Here is a 17,398-nt window from a genome sequence, read left to right on the forward strand (position 1 = left end):
AAATCACCGAGCTGACACCTGGTGGCGGGGGTAGCGCTTGGAATCTACGGAATTTAGACACGGGGTGAACCTCCACTAGCAGCACTGCCGGAGCATCCTTCCTCCGCGAGTGCCGCACGCGCCTCGGCCAACGAGCGCACATTCATCAGCACAAGCGAGTTTGGCACTGCTCCGGCTGTGCTGATATGCTCGTTCCACGGGTCGCGCGCGAGCACATGGAGGTCGAGCGGGACGAGGCTTGGGGCCTCGAGCACATGCACCGGCGCCCGCATCGGCGCTCCGCGCACGTGAGCAGCAGCCAGCGCCTCCGCTCGGTCTAGCGCCTGTACCAGCGCCGCGCGGTCGCCCCGCGCATTCGCGCCGACAACCACGTAGATCTCAAGGCGCGCATCGATAATGGATACCTGTGCTGAAGATACACGCGCCCACGCAAAGGGGACGGCTGTAGGCTCGAGGGCTGGCGCATACAGCTGGGCCTGTCGAACGTCGGGGGGCAGAGCTGCGTGGTGGCGGTGGTGCCAGCCATCCGCCATCTCGTGCCCGTCCACAAGTGCGAGGAGTGCGGCCGTATCGATACCATGGTGCATGGGTGCAAGCCCACGGGCCCATTCAACGGCGCGCTGCTGCTGCACGTCATCGCTGCCAACACCATGCCACACATGCACACCCTGGGGGGTGACGAGCACAGCACTGAACGCTGTGCAGAGCGAGGCGGCGCACACGGGCACCTCATCGATCCAGGTGCCATCCACGTCGCTGCGCACGATAAAGAGGCGGTGATCTGCTGGCTTGCTGTCGCGCGCACCTAGCATGGTCGCCAGCAGTCCGCCTACGGCACGCAAAAAGACGGCCGATTCGAGACCTTGGTGCTCTGTCGAGCCGCGCTGCACGCACGCTTGGGCATCGCCCGGGATAGTGCGCTTCGCGTGGCGCCCGAGCCACACGACGGACGACGTGCCCCGTACCCAAACCACGTCGTCCTCGTACACGATCAGTGGCTGCGCTATCGGTATCCAGTGGCCCTGTGCGTCAAGACGCAGAAACGTGGTGGCGTCCTGGGTTGCCTTGGGCGGAGGCACCGTAGAGGTAGTCAGGGTGCGCGCGCCCGAGAGAATGTCGGCCACGGCCGCGACGAGAATTTCGTGTTCAACAGCGTGCATTCGCGTTTCAAGGTCCTCCAGTAGCTCATCCTTCACGATCGGCACGGGGCGCACAAGGATGGGAGCGCCACGATCAACTTCCGCGACGACCTCGTGGACCATGACTCCGGTATGCTCGATCTTCCCGGCTTGGAATGCCTCGTACGCGCGCTCGATAGCGTGTGTACCATCAAAGGTGCCTGGAAGCGCAGGGTGCAGGTTAATGACCGGTACAGGGTGTGCGGGCCGCTTGACCGTCGCGGGTGCCTCAGCAAGGGACGTAGCATGTCCCATCGCACTGAGGAACGTCTCTGAGACGATGTGCATAAATCCAGCGAGTACAACGAGGTCGGGCACCCGTCCATCGCCAAGCACCTTCTCTGCAAGCACCAGATCGTAATCGTCACGAGTCTTGCCGGGGTTGCGGGTCTGGTACGTTTTCAGGCTGTGCACCACCGTGGGAATGGCCGGATTGACATTCTTGGCGCGCTCCAGGCCATAAGCATTCTTTCGGTTGGAGATTACACGCCCAATATGCGCACCTGGGATACGCGGCGAGTCGCCGCACGTCGCATCGATCAAAGCTTGCAGATTGCTCCCGGAGCCCGAGATGAGCACGACAATTTCTTTGCCGGTGGTGCTGCGGTGTAGGGGGGGCGTGGTCTTCTTTTCATCCGAAGAAGGCGCAGGCTTCTCAGGCGCAGGCGCATTGGGCCCATCAGCGGCCGGCACCTCTTGCGTCACGGCAGCCTCGGACGTGGCTGCGCGACTCAGCTCAGGATGCAGCTCCTGCTCCCGCTTCGCTAGAAAAGACGCAAGAGAGCCTTCCTTGGCTAGTCCGGGTAGCCTCTGAAAGTCGTCGGGCGTGCTGTCGCCAGTGTACGTGCGGCCATCTCCCTCTAGCTTACCGAGCGGGGCGGCCTTGGCTTGGCCACCAATGAATGAGCTCAGTGAGACGGGTTCGCACGAGTTTCCCGCAGAGGCGTGTCCCGTAGGTCCATTTTCACCACCATAACGTTCCAACAGTGCATTGGCTCGTGAACGGGGAGGGTGGCTCGGCTCGGACGCACCCATGCTGTGGACCAGGTCCAGGCACCATCGCCGTCGGTCGCGCCGACTTGTCACGTGGAGAGGGGGTTGGGAACTAAACACATCACTACACTACGCCGTCGCAGCTTCCAAGGTCGACGGGATCTCTTCCTGCACAGACACACAACGTGAGGCGGTCTGAAGGAGCCACTCAAGCGCCATTTCGGCCTGCTTCTCTTGGGACTCGGCCTTCTGCACGTCCGCGCGGCGCTGCGTGATGACAATCCGGAACTTCTCCTGGATGTCCCAGCTGGCCAGGCGCAGCACCTTGCGCACTTCGCGGTTCACGCGCATGCCATGCATCGTTGCAAACACATTCTTCGAATGCCGTTGGAGCATACCGTTATGTCCAGGAAGTGTCAGGACACCCGTACCGGTCATAAGCTCCTTACGCAGGTTGCGGCCCACGTTGCGCGGCACTGCCTGCCGCATATCGGAGACAACCCAGGCCACTGCACCCACACCCAGCACAAGCAGAGCGGGGCCGGCCCACCGGCGCACAGCGCGGCTGCCTAGAATGTCCGTAAGGCGCACAAAAGCTTCAGTGATCGACCGAATGCTCAGTGCATGGCTGCCCACCAGACTAAGGGCACCCAGGCCCAGTGTGAAGCTCGGAGAAGCAAGCGAGCGCTCCTCAGTGGCTTTGCTGTGGCGCTCCGTTGCGCCGATCACCATATCAACATGGTGTTGAATGTCAAAGAGGTCAGACATGCGCACTTGCACAACCTCGATGTTGACGCCTAGGCCCGCCAATGCGGTCATACCCGGCTTCTTCGAGAACATGGCCTCAGGTACAAATACGCGCTTGGGCAGCTCCGTACCCGGCGGCAGGAACGCCTCACCGGCCTGGGTGATGTGTGCCACAGCGTCAGTCGTTGCGCCGCGAGCCTCGCCTTCGCACTCAGTCACAGCTGCCTGCAGACTGGCCAGCAGCGCACTGCGCACATCCTGAGCATATTGCCAGAGACGGAATAGACCAGGGTAGGTCGGCAGCGCTACCGACGCATGGGCGGACTCGCCGCGTCCGATTGTGTCCAGTGCGCGAACCAGCGTCTCTTCGGTGCTTTGCGTGATCGATGAGACCAGCTTGTCTTCCTCGCCTTCCACCAGGCGCTGGGCCTTGACCGAGTTAGACTCGCAAGAGGCCAAAGCCGGGCGGCTCTTGCTCAGTTCACGGCGAGCCTCGGCCAACTCCTCCTGTGCAGCGTTCTCGTTCAGCTGTACAAGGAACAAAATATCGCCCAAGAGGCGCTCCATATAGGTCTTGGCCGGCAGTAGTTTCGACTTGGCGCGACGACGCAGCACAAAGTCGTGCAAATTCGTTTCCAGAGAGGCAAAGCGCTCTGCCTGATCACCCTCCGCCGATTCACACATCGAACGAGCATCGACAAAGTGCACGAGCTCATTGGCTTCTTCGTAGGTGCGGGGGCTCAGCTCACGGATCTGCTCCAATACACGGCGGCGGCATTTTTCCTTGTTGACAATCTGGTCATACTTGTTTACCACAACAAAAACATAGGCCTTCTCGTTGCTCGCATTCTGCAGAAACTCGCATGCGCTTAGTGTGAAGTGGTTCTCGGCGCTGACAACAAATACAACCACGTCAATTTCCTCTTCCCGGGCAAAGACGGCTGTCGTCTTCACACTGTCCTGATTCAGACCCGGTGCATCGATCAGCGCAATGTCCACAGCGCCATTGTGCAGCAGACTTTCTTCTGCCTCGCGCGCGTTGGAGCAGAAGCACTTAAGTACAGGAAGATCTTCTGTTGCCTCTTCCTCCTCGCTGAAAATCTGTTCCAGCTCGCTCAAGTCACGGCGCGTAAACGTCGTCTCGTCGTTCACATCGTATTGGTTCATGTCTCGGATCACATGCACCTCCTCAACACCATGGTTCTCACGAGAAGCATCATGTATTTCGCAGAACACAGTGGTGCACGGTTGCTGGTCGGTGGGGACAAGAGCACGACGCATCAATGCATTCACAAACGTGGACTTGCCCGAGTTGAGGTCACCGGTAACCAACACCTTCGACTGCGTGTCGCTGATACGCACACGCAGGCTCTTCAAGTGCTGTAGAGACCGACTCATGCGCTCGTCGAGAAGCTGGCCAACGGAAGACTTCTCCAACGAGTCTACCAGGGTGTTGGCCTTGGGCGCCGCGCCCAACTTGATGTCGAGACGCAGCACGGAGAGTGGTGATGTTACTTCAGAGCTCTCTGAAGCGGACGGGTACCGCAGGATCCATTGATCCTTGTTAAATTTGCGCAGTCCCTCTAGGATCTCGTTGCTGGCATCGATCGAGGAAACAAGGCGATCCCTGCCCTCGACAAACAATTCTTGGTTCATATCAGCGGCAACAGTAGTAGTAGCCTTCGACTCATCATGTGGGTCGCCAGACTTCGCTGCCAATGGCACGTTGGCAGGCTTGACATCCATCAGTGAACTCATGTCAGCAAGCCTTCGTAGAGAATCAATGGGACCGATCTCAACGTTGGTGGCGTGAAAATTTTATTTTCAAATATACCGGCGGGATGGAGGTTCCGTCAACAGGTGGAGGAGTCTCGTGACGGCGAATTCCCTTTGCGGTGCACGGTGCAGGAGAGTGCGGAGGAGCGACTCGCTTTGCCGCAATATGTTCGGCATGATGGGTATGGCGCGCAATGCGCTCCTTCCAAGAAAATTCCGCTTCATTATTGAGTATGCTGATAGCGAGCCCAATGCGATTGTGGAAATGATCAGCCGGTCCTGCCCTAGTTTGTGTGGGGCACAGGCTGCCACCGCGACACGGTGGCTTCCTTCAGGTCATGCGCAGACCATTTGGAGCAGTGTCGCAGATTTTTCTGAGGTGGATAAGGTTGAATATAAGCGTAAAGTAATTATGGTACCAGATGGTGGTATCCTCTCTATTGATATGGCGCCTGTGTCGCTAGCTGACCCTGCTCCCGACGACACACGCCCGACGGTGGTGATTTTGCATGGGTTGACTGGTGGTTCCCACGAGAGCTACGTGCGCAATTGTGTTTCAAAACTTTCCAAACCAAAAGAAGAGGGCGGTCATGGTATGCGATGCGTCGTTGTCAATTTCCGCGGCTGTGCGAATACGCCCTTGACGTCAGCGCAGCTGTATTCGGCCTGCAAGACCACCGACTTCTCGTCCGCTTTGCTCTTATTAACACGCATGTTCCCTCAGTCCCCTATGGTTGCCATGGGTTTCTCGCTAGGAGGTGCCATTTTGGCTAAATACATGGGCGAAGCAGGATCTCATACGCCTCTGATTGGCGCTATTACAGTAGGGGCACCACTTGAACTGGACACGACGGCAAAGGCCCTTGAATCAACTTATATTTCGATGATGTATGCATATGCACTGGGTTCCAGCCTTAATGCGCTGGGGAGAAAGCATTTGGATACTTTGGCCTTGTCGCCCGATCTTTGGGACGCACTCGAAATGGCGTTCCGTACTAAAATACATCCGGACAAGAAACGACCTGTGTCTAAGTACAAGGGGCGCGACCCCAAACCCGGCACGCTACGTTTCATTGATCACATCATCACAAGTCGGGTTGGCGGTCTGCCGACGCCGTATGGCAGCTTTCCCTATCCATCAGCGGACGCGTACTACGCACACAGCAGTCCCTTGCATCTACTGCATAAGGTCGCTCGGCCCATGCTGGCTCTGAATGCGGATGATGATCCCGTGGTACCACACTCTACACTCCAACATATGATCAAGAACATTCAAAGCAGTCCGAATGTGGTGCTTGCTCACAGTCGTTGCGGTGGTCATCTAGGTTGGTTTGCGGGACCGTCAGGCGAGCGTTGGATCTATCAACCTATTGGGGAGTTTGTGGATGCGCTTTGTGACACATTTGCCCAACATGCCAGCAAGAACAACCAGGGCCTGGGGTCGGGAGGGCCGCGTATGAGCCCGTGGAAGACAGGCTGCATTGACAAGCGTATGGTGCAAGTAGAGCTGCTCCCTGTATCTGCATTGCCTTCGATATTAGGCCAGCAAAGTACCACCACAGCCACGACTCCAGACAACGAACCTATCATGCCATGGCTCAAGACGCATGTGCTGAAGCATATGCCCCTTGTTCACCCTAAGGACTCTCCTCGAGCCACAGAGCAGGTGCCTGAAGGAGAAATTCTTTCGCTACCGTTGGTACGTTTTGATACACTCATGTCTCCAGTACAGCGAATCTTTGCATCCTGAAGTGGGCTATATCGAGCTGCCAGTGAGCGTTAGTACGGGTACGCAGCCTAGAGCTAACGCAGGCGGTAATGGATCAGTAATCTCAGCCGACGCAAGCGCGGTAACAACGGCAAAGGAGATTACAGGGCTGTAGAGTAAGGCCCTGTACAAGTAGACCTACATAAACAGGCCAAATCACAGACAAGTACCATGCAAGAATGGTACTAAAAACAGGTTTATCCATGGTTGTATCACCTACGTACATCACGAACAGAGGCATATACTGTACAGTGACGTCTTTTGGATTGCACATCGTACGATGCGACTTAAATGAAACCAATGCGGTTCGACACGTCAAGAGCATCCTCGTCCGCAGTCAGACGGATGAACGCCTTCTTCTTGCCGTCGGGACGGATGAGCGTGTTCACCTTGGCAGCGTCGACGTCGTAGACCTTCTTCAGCGCCTGCTTAATCTGGCGCTTGTTGGCCTTGCGGTCAACAATGAAGACAAGAGTGTTCACCTCCTCAATCTTCTTCATGGCGCTCTCAGTGTTCAGAGGGAACAAGAGAATCTTGTGAGCGTCAGTGCGCGGCGCATGAGGGGCACTCTTGCGAGGGTATTTCGGGTTGCGCGCAAGACGGAGAGTCTTAGGGCGGTGGAAAGAGGGCGAGGTGTACACCTTGCGCACACGCTGCTGACCCGAGCTACCCTTCTGCACGACCTTCTTGGCCACGTTCGCCTTCCGCGTAGGCAGGTTCTTCTTTTCTGTGTTAGTGTTAGCATCGTCGTTCGTAAATGATTAGGAGGTTCATCGAGTGTCCATGCGCCTTCTAAACGATGGCATGGACGTCGCTGACCCTCCTTCTGCACGTACCAGTAGCCGGCGACATGATGGATGACAGCGGTTGTGTAGGATCAAACGGTTGTCCTATGGACAGGAGGTGCACGTCAACTGGTATTATCACGTGTTTGTCTGTGATCATGTGATATGTTATAGTTCTAGGTGAAGGTCCGTGCGAGTGTGGCCTTGTGGAGGCGGCAAAATATGGGTGGAGTACAGGTACAGATCGCTGCCACATCCAAGCGCCAGACACAGGCCCGGCGCTGAACCATCAGGAGGTGAAATATTTGTAGCTGGTGAACACCATTGTAATGCCGTAATTAGAGTGGGAAATTCGTGTTCTTGTCTTGCTGAAGGTGACTGCAAGTAAGCAAGGGGTTCCGGCTCATCTAACGACCATATGCGCACTCGGCGATCATCTCCTGCACAGGCCAGTAGTCGCTTTGATGGCTCTATGCTGAATCCCTGTGTAAGTCACATTGTACATACAAGACCTTGCCGAAAATGATTGCAATGTCCTCGAAATGCTCGAGTGGGCTGGCAAAACATGCGCGATACATCGCCAAGAATCAGGTCACCATTCGAATAGGCACAGAGAAATTCGGAACCATATACAAACGAGAGATGGCAGACCGAACCGCGAGGTCTAAATTTATAGTGAGAGTCCTCTGTATCCACTGTGAGGTTGTCATCGATGTTTAGGGTATATAAATGGATCGTTCCTGCGCGTGTACCTACCAAAAGAGTTGCGTTTCGTTGTGTACGGGCACCGACAGACACATCCATAATATCACTTTTTAGTGGCAGAGAGTGTTGTCTCCATAGAGCGTTACTGTATCCAAGATGGCTTCCTATTATGAGGAACACGGTTTGACCGACGCCAAGTGCTATTAGTACACTCTCGCCACCAGAGCCAATGTCACAAGCGTCCATGCATCTTAGATCCAATTGGGGCCTCCTAGAATAGTCACAAATGCTTTCTCGTATAGAGAACGGGCTAGCAGAAGTAGAAGTAATTGTAAGTCTCCATCGATGATGCATAGAGGCATTGATTAAGTAGTGTGATTGTTTGGTAATATGGTATAGATCACATTGGGCTTGAGACATAATCACGAGAAGCTGCTGATCCCTCTGCCAAAAATTGTAGACAGAGTGCAATTCATCCTCATCTTGGAGTCGCGAGGAGGCGTCGTACAAGTGGTTTCCTGTCATGCTGGACATTAGGTATTGTATACGTACATGAAATATTTTCCATCCCCGGCCAGCATAGCTATAGTGCACGGTGTAAGGGGTAAGTTACAAGACAGGAAGTCAGTGTGTTGGGCGTACAATGAAATTCGTCAAAGTGGGATCGTCAGGAAGAGCCAGCTGGAGATTATATGGTTCAGATGGGGTAAGCTTTTGAACTAATGACTTGGTAAGAAAGCTTAGAATAAGCTTGACGCACGTACCGCCGATAGACAGAAGTGGAAGAGAAGTACACATGACCATGCACCATGCCTGGAGGTCTACATTCATTCTTTCGATGAAAGAAAGATACGGAGAGTGTAGGTTTTGACGTCGGGACCGCGTTCACTTGTGATCGTGGGGCACTCGAAGGTCCCTCTTTATCACGATTTGTCCGGAAAAAACGATTTCGACTAGCCTAATAAGTGTGTGGGCGTACATGGGATCCCATTCAAATCCAGGGACGATGAAAGGTGGTGCGTCAGACATGAACTGTCTACGTGATCGATGTACAATACGCACGGTCCTGCGCTCGCCCAGATTGGGCCTATTCTCCACTTTTGCCCATCCAAGAGACCGTACATACTGTGCCCCTAAACAATGAGATCACCAGGAACGAACGCAAAAATCCCTACTTGATAAATACAGGATTCCAATAGAGATACAAAAATCGTGACAATGATCAAAGGGCCAGTTATGATTGATTGCATTTGTAAAAGATTATATGTGATCCTTAACCTACTCTTGCTCTGATGTCTGTTTATGTGGATTGGGCGGTAGTCACTGTCGACCGCTGTTGCTGTGGAAACAAGATCCGCCTTCTTGCATTCACAAACCAGTTTGAGATTTGGCAGATATCGAGACCTGTGCGGTCACAAAATTCCAATTTCTCATCTTCAGTAGGGTATGGGTGATCGGCATGTTCCAGCAACCATGTCTTTAACATGTCTGTAATGTGCTTAGGCAGTTTGCCACCCCGCTTCGGCACAGGTGCTGATTCAGTAGAGTCGGATTTTAAAGACGCATTTGTCTTCGGTTCGCTTGTCTGCTCATGAGATTGATTTTGAATATATGGCGGATCTCGTTCGATCCTTGTGTTCTCTTGTTCCCTAATCATTTTCCTAGAGTATGCTTCATCGTAAGACAGGCCCCTACGCCAATACGATTCAGGATGGATGCCATGTGCATTATCAGGCGAAATCGAGCTCCGGTATGGTGCCGCGTCAGCGTAACCTGACCGGTATGAATAAACCGGATTGTTATACGAAGCACCCATAGCTCGTCTGTAGCGATCATAGATGTCTTCATGGGGCACAGACCACCGGCCTTGATGTTCACGTGGATGGGCATATCGGGATACGCGTGGTTCATCTGTGGAAGAGTAATCCGAGCTTGGGGATCCATAACTTCTCGATGACCTATCATGGCCAGAGGGTAAATATTCTCTTTGAGAATCCCCCAGCTGATAATTTGACGCACCCAAGTTCTGTGACCTACGCTCAGCGTCCCACTTAGGTCGTCCCGGGTACCAGTATTTATCCTGGGAGTCTAAAGGGGAGTGTGTATCCTCAACTTTGGTTGACGACGCAGGATGGAAACGGTTTCGTGAGAGGGTTTCAGGTCTTTGCTCCAGGATTGTACTGCTTGAACGTGCATATGGATGAGCCCGGCCATAGAGAGATTCTTTTAAAAATGGGCGATGATGCTCGGGTCCAAAACAAGACCCATGCTCACGCCCAAACGTGCTGGGACTATCCAGCAGGCTGCGGCACTGGCACCTCCCATTGCATGACCTTGGCGGAGAATTAAATGTAGCTCCTCGCTCCCCATTTGTTCTTGATCTAGACATGGAATTGATGGGCGGGAAAGATGGTAGTGACTGAGATTTCAGAAAAGGCATGCGGGCTAGGGGAGAAAGGGGTAGTTGCTGATGTCTTGAATAGGGCGCATCCATTGATGGCTGTCGATAGGCCATTGGAGAAAGCGAAAGCATGTTTGCTTCTCTTTCTTTCTTTAGCTGTGCAAATTCGGTGCTGACATACTTATCCCCATGATGTGCCATTGGAGATATGGCTGCTTTCACCTCTTGCTTGTATATATCAGAAGGCCCTCTCTCCAACTGCACCATAACTTACGTCAGGGTAATCGTGGTTGTAATGTCAGTATTTGAAGGTGGTCGTTGAACGCTATTGCTGGTGAGATTGTAGAGCTAGTTCGAATTGTGAGATTCAAACGCGAGTCCGGCGATTTGCAGTAGCTCTCTTACACATTTCATTAGACAGTCTTGCATGCGTCAATCAAAAACCTTCAAAATGACGAGCTAGCACACGCATCAAATCCGTGTCAGAATTATTCCTGCCAAACTATATCCAATCGATTCCAATGACCATTTCCATATTTTTGTAGGCCTATCTTTTGTTTACGGTGAGACGTCAGCCTCCGTAAGTACGAGGACTCGGATTGCCCAATAAAATAAGATAAGAATAGAGTTCTTACCTAATGACCCAATCTTTATTTGATTTCGAGGAACGACGCCAGACATTACATAAATACACTCTAAGAGGCAGCCAATGCAGCTAAACTTTTCTGTTCCACGTGGGTGCATATGGGACCAATCACACCCAAGTGCTACATGCACAATATTGGCACCCAATAATCCCCTCAAGAGGATAGCAGCGCAGTCCGATAGCCCCGATAGATCTTATCGGACTTGGCCGTCGTGAGAACTGACATTTGTACGCGATTCCATAGCCCGTGTCGTTCTTCTATTCCGGTGTGTCAGCATAGTTGACGAGCTTTTGGTTCCCGCGGACTTGGGCACGGGAATAAAGGTCGCTTTGGCATTATCGGCCGTCGATCGTGCGGCATGAACAGGTGCAGCCGGTATTGAGGCACTCATTTTTGGTAGATTTTCTTTAACGTCGCCTCCAGTTGCCGTACTTATGCGCGTAGCAGTGGTCGATAAGGACCCAATGCGAGACGATTTCACAGCATTCCGTTGAGGAAGCTGACGACGCACCGGTACATATGGCTCTTTTTTTGTGATGGATCTCACCGACCGTTGCGTCATGGGCGTGAACTCCGAGTTCACGCGCTGCGTAATATCATTGTCGGCTCTGTGTTGGGTGCTCATGCCTTTTAGAGGGTCAGGAACATGAAGGCTCGACTTGCTCATCGCGGCTGGCCGTTGATTATCTTGTTTGCCGTACATGTCCATAGCATATTGGGACGGCTCTACTTTGCTCTTCTGCGTATCCATTTCCAGGGCGGCCCATACGCTGCCCAAACTCATATCGGATGCAGTTGCTGTATTTCTCTCATCGTGGTAAATCAGGTGGCGGAAATCTGCCATAGTCGACTCGGCAGTCATGGTAGGTTTCGGCTCCGCAAACACATGTTTCAACAAGTGCATGTCAGGCGTTGGCAAAGCATCCATTGACTGTCTGTTTGATGGTGTGTACGATGAATTAGATACGACTGGCTCTGGTGGATGAACAAGCAGTGATGACAAGGCTGGGATGTTGTCATCCTTAGTCGTGGTCGTATCTGGGTCGTCGACCTTGCCGGTCAACTCATCATCTGTATCGAAAAAGTCATCGTCATCACTTTCCTCGGATCGCTGTATATGCGCGGTGTCTTGATCGTTTTGAATGGCGACTTCTTTCTCGTGTAGAATACTCTTCTGAAGCTCGTTATCGACACCAGGGTCTGGTCCTGTCTTGGTCGCATCGGAGGCTTTCTCTGCTGTTGCTCGGTTTTGCTTTCCCGGGGAGAGCTTGCCTTTGAGCCATTGCCATGAGCTTTTGTGCTCCAACTCTGTCGCAGATGCATTCGTGGAGAGGCGACTGTATTCGAGTGAAAGCCGTCGATGCGCTGGATTTTTACCCCTTTCAACTTGAGGCGTGAGGAACTTTTGTGACAAAACCCTAGGCTTTAAATATATTCCGTGAGGTGTGTTTGTGGCACTAGGAGGCTCTTCCTGTGCTTCCGGGTGCACTTGCAATTCCAAGCTCCGCTCTACTTCTGACTCGTCGTCACTGGACGAGTTGTCAGATTCTTGCAGTGGCATTGTAGAGCTAATATCCATATCCAATGAACCTGAAGACGCAGGTTCCGCGAACTGAGCCGGCAATGGGGTACGGCGGGTCGTCTCTGGGATTGGGAGAACTGGAAGCTGAGCACTGCGCTTGAGCAATGTTGCTGTGCGAAGGCTCACCTTACGCGATTTGGATGGCGACCATATAAGCGGAGAGGGTGTACCGTTTTGCTGCCTTGCCACCATCGGATATCTCGTCCCAACACGAGCAGGACTGCTTGAGCTAGTGGGCTCACAAATAGGCTCCGACTGTCGCGATGTATCTTCCATCCTGAGTCCCACGGACCCCACAGATGCATTCTCATCGTTTTCGTCCACATCGTCCCAAGCATCATCTTGCTCAGCTTCCTTACAGTTCGGGTCCATGCTGGACAGGTCCATCTCCTGAGATATGTCTTGTTTCGTGGGTGATGCTGCGAGCGAGAAGGGTGGATCCGTGTCATGCAAAGCATGTTCCTCCTCTTTCGATGACGAAAGTCTGTCGTCTTCAACGACCTCCCGCAAAGATTCATCTGGAGGCGCTGGCTCTCGTTGACGGGGCCTAATTTTACCTGTGCTTGGTGATGCGAGATCCAAGCGATGATGCACAGAAGTAGTGGGTAATTGCGTGAGTGGAACGGGGCGCAACGCCTTTTCCGGTGTCCAACCGTGCCGGAGAGAGGGCAAACTTGTACGAGCCCTGATACGAGCACTCCGTCGCATCGGGGTTGGCGCAGCTTGCTGCTTCGCTGTTTTATTGTCGGGGCTGGATTCTGTGCTGCTAGGACTAGGCTGAGTCTGCTGCTCTGCTACCGCCTGCTGGGGCTCTTGTTCACAATTTTTTCCATTCTCTTTATTCACTGTTGCGTACGAGAAACAGAACTTGTGCTGAGAAATGCGGAGCACATCGCCCTCGCTCAGCGGCCAAGGCGTAGGAGGCGAATCAGGTTGAATAAGCTTGTCGTTGTGCCAGAGACCATTGGTTCCGAGCACTTCCAAAAATGCACAGTCATTCTCATCCATACAAATTCTGGCGTGCACACGGCTCACATCTCCAAGAAGCAAGCGGACATCGCTGGTCATGGCCCTGTCATGAGCTTGCATCGATACGTACCGTCCCAGCAACGTGATTTTCTTCTGGATCCAGAATCTGGCTGCATCTCCTTCATGGTCACCCAATAGTGTCAATGTTCCAAAGCGACTACATGGCTCATCGGGATGCCCGGCCTGCGCCAACTGCCACACCATGATGTGGGGCGAGCCGGTGTTGGTGCCACCAGCCTCCACGCGTGTTTGGACGCGCAGGTTCCTTTATCACGTGATACAATTCTCGCTGCGAGGCGACTCACGACGATCATGGCACCCGTAGCGCTCTCGCGCGCTGAGCGGAGCTATGTGTTGGACGGTCTATGTGCCTCTCCAGCGCAGAGGTCGGATGGAAGAGGTCTGAGGGATGTGCGCCCCATTCAGCTGGAATCGTCGATGTCGCAGCAGGCTGATGGGTCAGCACGTGTGGTGCTGGGCAGCACGGAGGTGATGTGTGGCATCAAGGCCGAGGTGGAATCTTACTTGTGCCCCCATGTGGGCTTAGAGCAGGATGGAGAGCCATCACAGCAGCGCTTTGCTCCATGGCTGCCACCGCGTCCGCGCATTGAAGTGCTCGTCGAGTATTCGCCTGCTCTTTTGCACGAGCACAGTGCCCCAGAGCTCGGCATGATCACAGGTACTGTGCAGGATATGGTGCAAGCGTGTTTTGCTCCATATGGTGACAAAATTGGGCCATTTGATGCACGACAATTTGTGGTGGTGCCCTATGCCAAGTTTTGGCGTCTGTATCTCGACGTATATGTGCTATCTTGGAGCGGCGGTAATGTGCTGGACGCTGTGTTTGCCGCCGTGTTCTCAGCCCTCTGGGATGTGCGTATCCCAGTGACACAGGCCCTGTCTATTGATAGGGCCTCGCAGGGTGTCTCTACGGATGCCACGGACCCAGCCGGCATGAAGTTCCTCACGCGTGGCCGCCAAGCGACGGGCGGTGCAGCGAGCTCTGCGTCCAGCGGCACCGTAACGCAGGCTGTGGACTTTGCCCTGACGAGTGAGTGGGATGATGGGCATACCCTATATGGGCGCGAAGAAGTGCCAGTCTGTGTGTCTGTGTACCCTGTGCAGGGCACATTTCTTCTGGACCCCACGCTCGAGGAAGAAAGTGCGCTATCATCGAGCGTGGTTGTATTCGCGTCTCAGAGTGGGCGCGTGTACGGTGTGCGGCAACGAGGTGACGCATCCCTGAGTCTGTCGGCGGTGCATGAAGCGACGGACATAGGTGTGTACTACGCACGGCAACTCGCGCAAACTCTGCAAGGCTTTTTGTCGTAGAGCCATGTATGCAATTACCAATCTATGGTCGCCTTCTTCAGGCGCGCTTCGGCTGCCGAGATGCCTTTCCCGTACACGACGCCATTCAGCCACGGCGTATCAGTACGGTTCTGTTCGAACGCACGGATCTCGTTGTCCTTCTGCAGTGTGAGCGCAATGTCATCGAGGCCCTCCAGCAGACAGTGGCGCGTGAACGGAGCCACTTCAAAGCTGAACGATGTGCCGTCAGCACAAATGACCTTCTGCTGCTCGAGGTCCACTGTGACCTCCTTGCCCGCCTGGGCGTCGCGGAGGACATACTGGATCTCCTCTGGCTTAAGCACCACAGGCAGCTGACCGTTTTTCGTCATATTATTGCGGAAAATATCCGCAAAGCTCTCAGCAATTACAGCGCGAATTCCAAAGTCCAGCAGCGACCACGGCGCGTGTTCACGCGACGAGCCACATCCAAAGTTGCTACCAGCCACCACGAGAATCTGTGCGTGGTCGTAGGGCGCCCGGTTGAGTACAAAGTCCTTGAGCGGCTCACCTGTCTGCACATCATAGCGCAGCGGCCAAAAGAGCGCGGAGCCAAGTCCTGTGCGCTTGATCGTTTTGAGGAATTGCTTTGGAATAATCACGTCTGTGTTCACGTTCGAGCGCTCCATCGGCGCAGCGATACCCTTCAGCACACGGAACGGCTCCATGCCCTGCGGTGATGCGCCGGTCGCAGTTGTAGCGGAAGCACGGGGTGCCGTCTGGGCGGGCGGTGCCGACACGGCCGGCGCATGCAGCGCACCGTCGCTCACAAACTGACGGGGGTCCTGCGTGTGGATTTCGAATCCAGCCGGCGCCGCCGCAAAGCCAGGCAGCTCACCTGCGGTCAGCTTGCGCACGTCCGTCAGGTAGCCGGTGACAGCCGCAGCAGCGGCCATGGCCGGGCTCATTAAGTGAGTGCGACCGCCCGCACCTTGGCGGCCCTCAAAGTTGCGGTTCGAGGTCGACGCGCAGCGTTCACCGGGCGACAGCTGGTCAGGGTTCATACCCAGGCACATAGAGCATCCCGCTTCGCGCCAGTCGAAGCCGGCTGCCTTGAAGACGGTATCGAGGCCCTCGGCCTCAGCTTGCTTTTTCACGAGGCCTGAACCAGGCACCAGCATAGCCTGCACATGCGGTGCGACGCGGCGGCCGTACAGCACGCGGGCCGCAGCGCGCAAGTCCTCAATACGCGAGTTAGTGCACGAGCCAATGAACACCTTGTCGATTCGGATCTGCTCCACAGGCGTATTCGGCTCGAGGCCCATGTATCGCAGGGAGTGCGCCCACTCGTTGGCCAGTTCCGGCGACGGCGCATTCTTGGGGTCCGGTACGGTGCCATTGATCGGCACCGTGTCCTGGGGGCTGGTGCCCCATGTCACCGTTGGTGGAATGTCCTTGGCATCAATGCGCACGACCTTGTCGTACTGCGCACCCTCGTCGCTAGCGAGCGAGAGCCAGTGCTTAGCGGCACGATCCCACTCGTCGCCCTGCGGCACGAGCGGGCGGCCCTTGAGATACTCGAGCGTCTTCTCATCGGGGGCAACCAGACCTGCACGCGCACCTGCCTCGATGCTCATGTTGCACATGCTCATGCGCGCTTCCATCGACAGGCCGCGGATCGTTGACCCGGCGAACTCGAGGACACCACCGGTGCCACCGTCCGTGCCAATCAGGCCGATGACATGGAGCATGACGTCCTTGCTGGTGACACCCTCGGGCAAGTCGCCGTTGACCTCGATAAGGATGTTCTTCATGCGCTTCTGGATGAGGGTCTGTGTCGCAAGCACATGCTCGACCTCGGACGTGCCAATGCCAAAGGCGAGCACGCCAAAGGCGCCGTGTGTTGATGTGTGCGAATCACCGCAAACAAGTGTGGCGCCCGGCACGGTGAAGCCCTGCTCAGGACCGATAACGTGCACGATACCCTGGCGGCTATCGGTCAGGCCAAAGAACGTGAGGCCAAACTCCTTCACGTTCTGTTCAAGTGTTATGCACTGCAGGCGCGAATCGGCCTCTTGCACGAATGTCTCAGTGTTTTGAAAGTCTTTGCGGCTGACCGTCGGGATGTTGTGGTCCACCGTCGCCAGAGTGCACTCCGTGCGGCGCACTGGGCGCCCGGCCATGCGGAGGCCCTCAAACGCTTGGGGCGACGTCACCTCGTGGACGAGATGGCGGTCGATATAGATCAAACATGTGCCATCCTCCTCTTCCGAGATGAGATGAGCATCAAAGATCTTTTGGTAGATCGTCCGAGGCTGGTCGATCGTCGTCATGCGGAGGGTCTCCCCAGCCCCGCTTCGATAAGTATGTGACTCGGCATTTCTAATCTGAAATCACGTGGATAGCGGCCGAGACGGCCCGTGGCATTGGGCGGCGGTGGCAGCCAGCGGGATCCGCGAGCGGTACGCGCCTCAAGTGCTTTACCACCGAATTGCAC

At 54.8% G+C, this 17,398-nt stretch overlaps 6 protein-coding genes across 6 annotated transcripts; 2 read left to right on the top strand and 4 right to left on the bottom strand.

Moving 5' to 3' along the window:
- Positions 1 to 53: 53 nt before the first annotated feature.
- Positions 54 to 2,213, bottom strand: MSY001_0724 (uncharacterized protein; the record flags this gene model as incomplete). Its single annotated transcript, XM_018885803.1, is given in 2 exon segments — positions 54 to 404; positions 420 to 2,213. The coding sequence occupies 2 exon segments, from the start codon at positions 2,211 to 2,213 to the stop codon at positions 54 to 56; spliced, it is 2,145 nt and encodes a 714-aa protein (XP_018739340.1).
- An 87-nt stretch (positions 2,214 to 2,300) lies between these two features.
- Positions 2,301 to 4,676, bottom strand: MSY001_0725 (uncharacterized protein; the record flags this gene model as incomplete). The annotated part of the gene is given in 2 exon segments (XM_018885804.1): positions 2,301 to 4,545; positions 4,561 to 4,676. The coding sequence occupies 2 exon segments, from the start codon at positions 4,674 to 4,676 to the stop codon at positions 2,301 to 2,303; spliced, it is 2,361 nt and encodes a 786-aa protein (XP_018739341.1).
- Positions 4,677 to 4,860: 184 nt separating this feature from the next.
- Positions 4,861 to 6,444, top strand: MSY001_0726 (uncharacterized protein; the record flags this gene model as incomplete). Its single annotated transcript, XM_018885806.1, has 1 exon — positions 4,861 to 6,444. The coding sequence occupies one exon, from the start codon at positions 4,861 to 4,863 to the stop codon at positions 6,442 to 6,444; it is 1,584 nt and encodes a 527-aa protein (XP_018739342.1).
- A 305-nt stretch (positions 6,445 to 6,749) lies between these two features.
- On the bottom strand, positions 6,750 to 7,314 carry MSY001_0727 (uncharacterized protein; the record flags this gene model as incomplete). The annotated part of the gene is made up of 2 exons (XM_018885807.1): positions 6,750 to 7,189; positions 7,299 to 7,314. The coding sequence occupies 2 exons, from the start codon at positions 7,312 to 7,314 to the stop codon at positions 6,750 to 6,752; spliced, it is 456 nt and encodes a 151-aa protein (XP_018739343.1).
- Positions 7,315 to 13,923: 6,609 nt separating this feature from the next.
- On the top strand, positions 13,924 to 14,943 carry MSY001_0728 (uncharacterized protein; the record flags this gene model as incomplete). Its single annotated transcript, XM_018885808.1, is given in 2 exon segments — positions 13,924 to 13,972; positions 13,991 to 14,943. 2 exon segments carry the CDS (start codon positions 13,924 to 13,926, stop codon positions 14,941 to 14,943), a joined length of 1,002 nt encoding a protein of 333 aa, XP_018739344.1.
- Positions 14,944 to 14,957: 14 nt separating this feature from the next.
- MSY001_0729 (uncharacterized protein) lies at positions 14,958 to 17,234 on the bottom strand (the record flags this gene model as incomplete). The annotated part of the gene is made up of 1 exon (XM_018885809.1): positions 14,958 to 17,234. One exon carries the CDS (start codon positions 17,232 to 17,234, stop codon positions 14,958 to 14,960), a length of 2,277 nt encoding a protein of 758 aa, XP_018739345.1.
- Between the last annotated feature and the right edge of the window lie 164 nt (positions 17,235 to 17,398).

This window comes from Malassezia sympodialis, genomic scaffold, assembly GCF_000349305.1.
Source record: "Malassezia sympodialis ATCC 42132 genomic scaffold, msy_sf_3, whole genome shotgun sequence".
Taxonomy (NCBI): domain Eukaryota; kingdom Fungi; phylum Basidiomycota; class Malasseziomycetes; order Malasseziales; family Malasseziaceae; genus Malassezia; species Malassezia sympodialis.